The 9,998-nt window shown below is 42.9% G+C and overlaps 1 protein-coding gene across 1 annotated transcript; it reads right to left on the bottom strand.

The window, feature by feature from the left end:
• Positions 1-1,012: 1,012 nt before the first annotated feature.
• On the bottom strand, positions 1,013-9,316 carry znf385a (zinc finger protein 385A). The gene is given in 6 exon segments (XM_022745468.1): positions 1,013-1,284; positions 1,378-1,450; positions 1,562-1,749; positions 2,412-2,614; positions 3,252-3,430; positions 9,206-9,316. Coding segments are annotated over 6 exon segments (1,026 nt in total).
• Positions 9,317-9,998: the final 682 nt, after the last annotated feature.

Genomic DNA, 9,998 nt, shown 5'->3' with positions numbered 1-9,998 from the left:
TCAGAGAAACAATTTAACTTGAGAAGTTGAGTTTTCTTTTTTGTTATGTTCTTATTCTTTCCAACCTTACTGCATTTTACACAGACCGTAAGTATAAACACTGATAGCTGCATAGTGCGCCAGGAGCAATTACTTTCTCACAACACCGCCAACTTGAAACCATGAATGTTGGTTGATGTACACATCAGCACAGTTTTAAGACATCATTTTTTTTGACCCTTTTGCTGTTCCTCTTTGACTTCCTGTTTCTATCCCACAGAGGTAAATATAGCCCCTATAGGACAGCTGTTAAACTGTGGACATACAGTATGGAGAAATGTTTGCCAGTAACTGCAAAAACCATACAGAATTTGTTGGTACCTTTTTCTCTTTATAGGCCACAAAAACAGAACTTTACAGTGGTACAATCCACTATACTGTGACAGCTACAGTATGATACCAGCTAACATCAGAGGCAACTACTATATCTAACCCAGCAGACATGTTTTTGATAACATTAATGCTTTGGATATGTAACGACTCCTTGCAGAGATGAACATTAAAAACGTAAGAGAGGTAGGGTTTTCAGTCAGGTACAGTGGATCATACGGTAGACAATTTAAATTATTATGATTAAATAAATGTAATTTATTTAATCAGTTGCAGATTGGAGGATGCTCAAAGAAGTCCATGCTTGAAAGAAACTGGTTCATAAGTTCCTTCTCAAACTATCTGCAGAGTCAGTCTGATGATTGGCAGATAGTTGAGCAATGAAGGAAAACTGGGGAAGATGGAAACATACAGTCTCTTTGAAATGTTTGAGATTTGTCAGTTTATCTTTCTCTGTTAACATAACAGCAGTGGTCTGCAACTACAGTATGCACCATGAAGAGTCGTATTCATGTTGGCTCCTTTTCTTATAATGAAACACCAGTTGGAGCCACAGCAGCTGATTTGGCTCTTGATGGCATATGGTTGCAGGCCTCCACTTCACAGTGTGCTTCTTCCTGATTCGTCCTCATTCTCTCGCCAATCAGTAAGGAGTGAAGAGGATTGGCCCGTGCGTGGTGCGGATGGGCCCTGGGGCAGGCCTCAGCAGGCTGAGGGGTGTTCCCTGTAGGAGGTGGTGATGAGGGTGAGGGTGGGAGGTCGGGCCTGGAGGGCGTAGTGCCAGCTGATTCGAGGATGCTGCGGCTGCCATCGCTGCAGCAACAGCCAGAGGATTTGGTAAAAGTCCAGCCCCCAGAGTTTTTGGAAGTTCCTTTGAGAAAGTCAAGGAAGATTATAAGAAAATGAGACACTGAACTTATGTTGATGCTTTTATGGGGGAGAACTGACAAACATGGAATATGTAGACAGTGAGAGAGACGAACCAAATCCTTACCATAAAGTCTGTGCGCTTCTTGTGCCGACTGAGAAGAGGATTGGGTTTCCCTGCAACTCCATCACGATGCCTCCGGCTAGATATATGCTGCAGCACAAAAAAAAAAAGAAAAAAAAGAAAAAGGATAGATAAAGGATATTGAGTTTGCTCTGAAAATAATTCTGTCACGGTCCTTGGGGCTGTCAGTGGGTTTCTCACCTGTTTGAGCTGCAGCTCAGAGTTGACTCTGACGTTGCAGATCTCACAGTGGAAGGTGCGTTCCTGAGTGTTGGGGTCAGAGGACAGCTCCCCTCCCTGCTCTGGGCTGGGTTTAGGACCCAAGCGTGGGTACGCCTTAATAGGTCCCAGTCCGCTCCGAGCTTCCAGAATGGTTTTGTGCTTGGTACCTGGAAAAAATAAAAAGAAAGGTCTATTCTATGGTGGCAATCTGGGCTATGTTACAGTGTAGCGCATATACTAAATACTAAAAATGAAATACTAAATTGACTTTGTGGTGAGATTATTCAGATTCAAACTACTGGTTGTTTAAAAGCTCTGAGAACAAATTGAAACTGTTGATGTTATAAAACATATCTGTCCTGAGACAAAAGTTAGTGTATGTGTTAGGCAGTGAGGTTTTTATCACTGACTATCTGCACTCAAACCATCCATTTTTTTTTCTCTATTTTTTTCTTTATTTGACAGCGACAGTGTAGACAGACACGAAACACAGAGCGAGAAAATGGGGGAGTGACATGCAGCAAATGGTCCGGCAGGGAGGCTGCTTACGCCCATGTGGTATGCACCGCAGCCACCCGGCCATTAGGTCGCCCAAAGCCACCCAGTTATTAACCTTCCATTATCACCACTAAGTGGCAGTAATGCACCTGCTTTAGTTTTTCAAGCTTAAAATACAAAAAGTGCAGAGTTCCCTCTAAAGAGCCACATTATAGGGTTTCTGAAGTTACTTCTAGTTATGCATAGGTTTAATTCTGTCAAGATTGTGCGTACTCTGTGGTGTGATGTGCTTATGGAAATGTGCTCTCTGACAAAGCTGTTTTGGAGTTACCTTTGTTATGTGCCTCCAGTTGTGAGAGGGAATTAACAGCTACTTTGCACAGGGAGCAGTAGAGAAGCTTCTTGGCTTTCTCTTCCTCTGACTCTCCTGAGGACGGGCTGGGTGCTGGGGACGGGGTGTCAGGAAGACCAGCCACTGCTGGATCTGCAGGGGGTGTACTTAGGGCTGCTGTGGGGGAGGATGGCAAAGGCGAGCTTACAGAAGTCAAGAGGGGACACTCTGCATCTGTTGAGCTCAGTGTGGGTGTTGGGAGGCGGCTGGGGGTCAAAGGTGACTCGTTAGAGTTGGGACAGGATTGGGTGACATCTGTAAAGAGCACAAAGTTTTAAGGTTAGTAAATGATTTGTCTAATGTAGTCCAGTGTACAATACCTTCTTTGACCTTGTTGATTATCATATGAAAGTGTGAAAACAATGACGTAGTGCTGTGCTTGAATCTCTGCCTCTCTGAGCTCGAACACATAGTTGTGCAAGTCCATCTGTACCTGCCCAGTGTGCTGCTAGACAAGGTTGATCACTCACTGCTGTACTTTTTACATGTTTTTTTTCTTGCTTCAGATCAACTCAGTATTGAATTCTAACGATAAGAAAAAAAAAAGTTATTCCAATGGAAGTCTTTTATCGATACACGCTGAATCACAAGTTTTGATTAATCACATTAGCAGTAACTTAGTGTAGATATTCTTAAATAATCACCAGGGCACCGACACTCCTCTCTGGTTATCTGGTTTCTATCGCTCCAAGCAGCAGCTGTGTGGAGCATCTGTGCCATTTTGTGGTAGATTCATGTGTGTTAGTGTGTGTGTGTAATATCATATGTCTCAGGTGATGCTCACCCTGCTTATTAGGATCAGGCTCAGGGCTGGATGGCGAGGGGCCTGGTGGGGAGGGCGAAGCAGTAGGGGGAGGGTGCTGCTTGTCGCCATCTTGGAGGCGAGCTGTCTTAGATGTCTCGATCCCCTTCACCCTTCGAGCGTGGCGGTTGCCCTTGTAGTGGGCCTCTGCCTGGCTCTGGCAGAAGAATAAGATACATCAGAGATCTACATGAAATTCATTTACATTGAATCATATATGTGCAGGAGTATGTTATTGTCACTTTCAAGAGCACATTTCATTTTGTTCACCATGTTGGTTATTTTTTTTGATTCCCTTTTTGTGAGGAAACGGTGGCCGTGCAGTTTCCTCATGTGAACTTGTGTTTTCTTTAGCAGGAACTGAACATCTTAGTGACCTACTAACATCGCCAGGTTTCTAACCGAGTTGACTTCTTGGCATTAATAAATGTTAAACTAAACAAACCCCCTATATTTTTCCCCCAAAGATTAATCCAAGAATTACTCATAAATTCTGACATATATTTTGGCACCCTTCATTTTCAGTGCATTACAGTAAACGGCTGCTGGTTTGCGGCTCCCATGTGCTGATGAGGCTGTCAGGGAAGAGTAGCCTCCAGAACATTCTCGCCTTCCTTCACTACTGGTGTAATCACTGAACTGCCCTGCTGAGCTGATGATGATTATTGAGTGGTGGGATTATCTAAAATGGGCTGGAGGGTTGGTGGCGGCCAGTGACAGTTGACTGGCAGCTACTGAGAGAAAAAAAATGCAGCAAATCAAGAACAGATTGTATCCATGAGTGTGTGTTTTCCTGCTTGTCCTTGTATGATAGCACTTAAGAGGATCAGGAAATGGGAAATATGAAGAGGTGTGGATATTTCTGTAAGTCCTTAGTGTGGGTGTAGAGTTTGGGTTGCGGTTTATCAGAGTTAAGCTTAAATTAACGGGAGACAAATTCTATATTAGGATTAAACATGCATTTGTGAGAGTTTTTTTTTTTTTTTTAAGTAATGATGACACTAGAAGTGCAACTCCATTGCCCAATAAAGCATGTTTTGTACATCTGAAGCCATTCATGCATGGTAACTATGTTATGATTAAGGTTAGAGAAAGATTTTGGTTATGATTAAAAAGGTGTGTGCCAGGTGCCAACTCTCTCTCTCTCTACACGCTTCACACTACGCGCTACACGCCAATCCAACCTCCATGCCCTTACTTTCCACCTGCCTGCACAAAAGGCTCACTACTTCCTGCTGCGGCACTGAACATTGGCATCAAACCGTCCATGTATGAAAATCCTTCCTCGAGATACTGGGCTGGGAAATCAGGGTTACCCCCCGAGTCATGTGCATGTCAGCATCAGGTGAAATCAAGGGAAGGTGTGAGGTGTCAGGGCACAAATATAGTTCCTGTGGGCTCTTCACTAATACAGTAATACAAGACTGTGTGTGTGACTGTATTTGCATGTGTATGCACAAGCAGAGACCTGCTTGGATTAGAGAGGTTTCATTATGTCAACAACAAGGCCGTGGGGCCCTTCACTGAGGCAAAGGGACCACTGGGACGTGTCCGGGATGCCTCTGTAAGCCTCAGGTATTAACTGCCAATGATAGTTACCCATATAGCCCTCATCCTGATTGGTGATGACAGAAAGGCAGATATAGCTCAGCCTGTGTAACCCAACTCCTCTGGCTGCTGTTTCCCAAAGCCCTGCAATTAGACAAGGAGATGAAGCCCTACAAGTCGATGAACAAATGACAGCAGAGCTCAGAAGTGAGAAATACTCAATGCTTCTTCTTCTCCTTGCAGTCCACACTTTGTGCAGCTGTCCTTCTACTTTTCCTCTCCCTTTCTGCAGCTCTTTTTTTTTTTTTTTCACTTGAGCTTTGATACTTTCACTCCGTGTGACCTTCAGTGTCAGGTCTTAAGAAATCGATGAAGGGTCGCCATCAATTCAAGCATAAAAAGCTTGACAGCCTCAGAGGTGGGGGTGGGATGCCGCAGAGACAATAGGATGTAAACAAGATCAAGGCATCTGATGATTGCCGTTAACAGGAAAGGTGAATAACAATAAAATATAAATGATGTTCAGCATAGTAGGTGAAATGAACTGAGAGAAGCTACGAAAGAGCTGTGGAAAGGGGGATTAAGATGAATGAGGAAGCAGAGATGGGATGTAATGGGGAGAAAATGAGAGCAAGTGAATGTCCCTGAAATCCCTTTTCTCTCTAAGCAGGATGTGCTTTGATGTTTTATCTATAAAGTGACAAAGGCACAGAAAGCAGAGAGAGCTGGTCTAGCAGCCAAATCTACTGTATGGGGTACAGGCAGCAGCGACAGGAAGAGGGGGTGGGAAGAAGCTGGAGAGGTGGAGAGAAGGCGAGGGGACAGATGATACACCATACCCCACAGAGGGGGAAACAGAAACATGAAAACTGATGAGGAAAATGGTGAGCAAACTAAGCTGCCGAGTAGACAGGCGATAAGAATGAAACATGATTTGGTGTGGGCCTGAGAGGTACAAGAAGAGGGGGATTGAACAGAGAGAGAGAGTGAGAGAGAGAGAGAGAGAGAGAGAGAGAGAGGGAGAGAGAGAGAGGTCTCCAGTATGGTACTGCAGTGGTGACGGTGGCTAATGCAGCATGGTGTGACGTCAGCCTTGCAGCAGAGCTGAGCCGAACACTGGCAGGCTAATCTGTCCTCTGTGGCCTGAAATGAATTGCAATGTTGTAATTACAACATATGTGGGTCTACAGTGTAGTATCAGTGAGAGGCACCTGCTTCTTGATGGCCTCTATTAATCAATCTGCCTCTTTTGTTTAAGTACTTGAGTATTCCCATTTAACACTGGCCTCCTGCAGACATAAACATAAGGTAAAACGTTGGTGTTTTTAATATTCTTTGGTGGCTCATGACCTGAAGGATACTTGATGAAAAATGATGAGTGTTTGTCTGTCTTTGAACTATAGCACAGCCCAGACGGCGCGAGTAAGCCAAGTACTGTACTGTAAGCAGAGTATTCCTTCATTATTAAAGAATGTTCACTGAGCTTTGAGCTCCCAGTCTCTCAGGTTACTGTGGAAAGTGCTGTGGAGCTGCAGGAGAGCAGATGCACACCACGGCTCACGAGTAAAACAGCAAGCTGGACAAACAGGTGGCTCAGTATTAGACATCTCACCGCATAACACAGACGTGACACGAGCCAGAGACACTCGCCCAAAACATTTTCATACATGTACATTTCAGTGAACTCACAACCTCTATGTAAATACGAACCCGCTGAAGTAAATAAAAAGCACTCAGCACGCATGTACCCCATGCTCATGTAGACCATGTGAGAACATGCAGGTCTGAGCAGCGGAGATATAATTAAGCGGCCTCTCACAGAGAGAACAGGGCAGTGTTACACAAGTTTCAGATGACTCCCTCCCTGTCTGTGTCCTTTACACACCACTGCATTTAGAGTACAAGTATTTAACACTTCATCACTGGAATGCATTTACATTTTTAGCCAGGCTTGAATATCAGGGTTTTGTTTGATTTCTACCCATGGTTAGGTCAGAGGTTACAGTGGTCGGTCATAAACACTAAGATCTTTCCATCTATAAAAGCCCTTTTAATATTGATGAATACTGATGATAACCTAGATGTTTAGCTGCACTACATATTCAACACAGGAAATTTACCTTTTTGATTGTAGAAATGATTGTGAGCTGTTGGGGGACAATTTGTGAAATCACATAAAAACTGTTCATGATCAGATTGATCCGAAATGTTGTGGACCATGTTGTGGAAATGCCCAATCTAGATTCTTTCTTTCTCCATGCACAGAAAGACACGAAGATCACAAATATTTCCACCCATAACACGTCAATCATGTCACCCAGTAACTGGCTTTTGGATGTCCACATTATCATTTGTTTTTCGACTTCAGATAACACTACTGCCTCTTTAATGGGGACACTCAAATCATTCCTCTAAAGTTTCATCACCTCTGGCCTCTTCTATTTCAGCCCCTCCGCCTCATGCTGGCATATAGTGGCATCTGTCACAAGTGAAATGCAGAAAATGTGCCCCATCAGCTTTAAGGACACGCTTGTGTTAGTTGGAGTTCATCCTGCTGCTTCACCCTAACATGTCTCACAAGCCTCCATTAAAACCTCATCAAACCTCTCTATCAACACCTGAAATATGTTTTCCAATCCAGACACAGTCCAGTTCAACAAACTCTCTCTACAGGTCTTTTCTGAGAAGAGTGGCAAAATTACACTGCGGGTTTCTTGTACACAAGCAGGGTTTTTCCTCTATCTTCCTCCCCCTACTCTCCTTTCTGGAGAGGCTAAAATTGGAGCTGCGAATCTGTGAACCATGTTTTCACCTGCTTCAGCTGCACAGTCAATCACCGACTAACTTTGAGTCTAGCTAACTAACTTTTAAGGTCGTGATTTCATGTGTGTAGACCAGATTGCAGGTGTAGGGCTCTGGACCTCTAGGAAATATCATAGGATGTTCTAAAGTTACATAAATTTCCTTACAGGCTTTCTTTAATCAGTTTGACTTCACTAAGCTCCACACCCTTTGGTTACTGTGCCTGTCTAGCTTTCAGTCCTGACAGGCCACATAATGCAGTTCACAATGATAATAGTGCCAGATTTACCGCTTGAAATTCTTTGTTATTTTTTGAAACAATTGAGTGTGTTTCCATTCGGCTGTTTTTATGTGCGTAAAAAAGCTGAGTGTAAACGCTTGACTGAGGTGGAAAACGTGTTGACATGTGTTACACATACGTTTTCCATCATTTGAGTTTTGACTGCCATTCTACATCATCGCATTGCACCCTCCTCTTCTGTAGTTGTTTAGTTGTCAGTTGGCAGGTGATTTGTGAATTAGCACCACCGGCTTTGGGAGGTGGAAATGGATGGAACGTATGCATCAATTCTTCCTTTTTTGCTGGAAATTATGAAATCAGTTGTCAATAGCCCGGTTTCCATCCAAATGTAATGCAAATATTAATCAGACAGAGGTAGACAATAGCATTGATCAATTTTGCATGTTGGAATGACGACTGTGGCCGATTTTATTAGCTAGCTAATTAAGCCAACATTAGCGAATTAAACTAATGTTAGCGCTTCCTCACCTGTGATGATCCATATAGTGGACATGGAAATAAAGAACCAGCTATGTTCTTGTATTTTGTATTTTGTTATGTAGAGCTAGTTTGTCCTTTTATGAATATTATTAGTTTTAAAAGGATAAATGTAAGATCAAAGTCATATTCAATGCCATCTTGACCCTGTTTGGCTTTTTAACTTAAATTCTTGTCTATGTTTTAAAATGGTAGAAATTGTAGTGTTGTATAGTTTTCAGTTTTTACAAGAATAAAGGGCTTGCGTTTAGCAAATGTTATCTGTTGACAATGGAGCAGGATTGAGCTAGTTACTTAGCCTGACCTCTAGTAGCATCCAGGACTGGCTTCCACACAGTGGGGAAATAAAACTACACATTGGATGTGCTAGTTGTGAATTTCTTTTTTTTTTTTAAAGTAACCTGCATGAATTTAAGCTGGCAGTAATTATGTAAATGCATTTTTGAACCTATGCATAGAGGGATTATCATTAAACTGCAGAGGCTCATGCACCAGTGTGCGAGGTGCAGACCTGTGTGTGAGGCAAGTTGATTTGTTGATTCAACTCTGGCTTGGAGGTGGATTCTAAATGAAAAAAAAAGAAAACATCAAATGTGTTTTGTAGATATATATCCAAAGAAACAGCCAGGCAAATGCCTCAGAGTGCCCCCTGTGTATGTTCCCTTCGCAGCCTGAAGAAGAACAATTCCAGCTTGTTAATCTAGGCTTGGGCTATTGTTGTTTTGAGGGTTTAGCAACCAGTCAGTTAGTAGGATATTGTCTATAAAAGCAAACCCTTCATTCCAGCTCTTTAAGCTTTCCTACCTCTGAGTTGAAGCGTATTTGACAGACGTTGCAGGAGATGATTGGCCGTTTTGTCTTCACCATAGGTGGCCCAAAGGTGTGCGTCATCACAGCCTTCTGGACAGGGTCCATCTAAAGAGAGACAACCCAGAGGTCACATCAAATATTCAGCAACACAGGAGAAACTCAGAGGGCAGCGCCTCAGTGTTTCTGCTAACTGCACTGCACCTTAAAGTTCAACGAACTGAATGTGGATGAGAGAGAAAGGTGTTGAAGAAAAAGTGTAGGTGAATGACAGGGGGAGCCGCTGAAGGGGGAGAAAGCTGGGAGATAAAAAAGAGTGAAGAAGAGTGAATTGAAGAGGGAGCAGTGATTGATGTGGACAGGAGGGTGTGTGTTTTCTCAGCAGCAGCTGGTGCTGCTGTCTGTGCCTGAGTTCTTGGGTGCTGTTCAAACGCTTTAATTCATGCTGGGGTTAGAAGAGCCTAATTACAGACTCTCTCTCCACAAACTTGTACTTTGTTTGTGTCCCACAAAACCTCCTCTTTTTGAAACATTATAAACTACAGTATTACACAAAACAATAGAGATATTTTCAGTGTAGTACCTTGGTATGAGATAAAATTATGTTATTTAGATTTTCAGCCCTCTGATAGCTGTAGCAACATTAGGTCTTTGTAGCAGGAGAAACAGTTTCAGCTGCAGGGAATGAATAAATTTGGCATTTTAAATGGTAAGGACCCTGAGTAATATGGCAATGTATTGAAAATATATGAAAATATATACAGTTAGTCTGGGTTTACATATGCAACAA

Source organism: Seriola dumerili, unplaced genomic scaffold (assembly GCF_002260705.1).
Source record: "Seriola dumerili isolate Sdu_G_001 unplaced genomic scaffold, Sdu_1.0 BDQW01000088.1, whole genome shotgun sequence".
NCBI classification, from domain to species: domain Eukaryota; kingdom Metazoa; phylum Chordata; class Actinopteri; order Carangiformes; family Carangidae; genus Seriola; species Seriola dumerili.
Note: the sequence above shows the minus strand (reverse complement) of the source record. Positions and strands in the feature narration are given on the sequence as shown.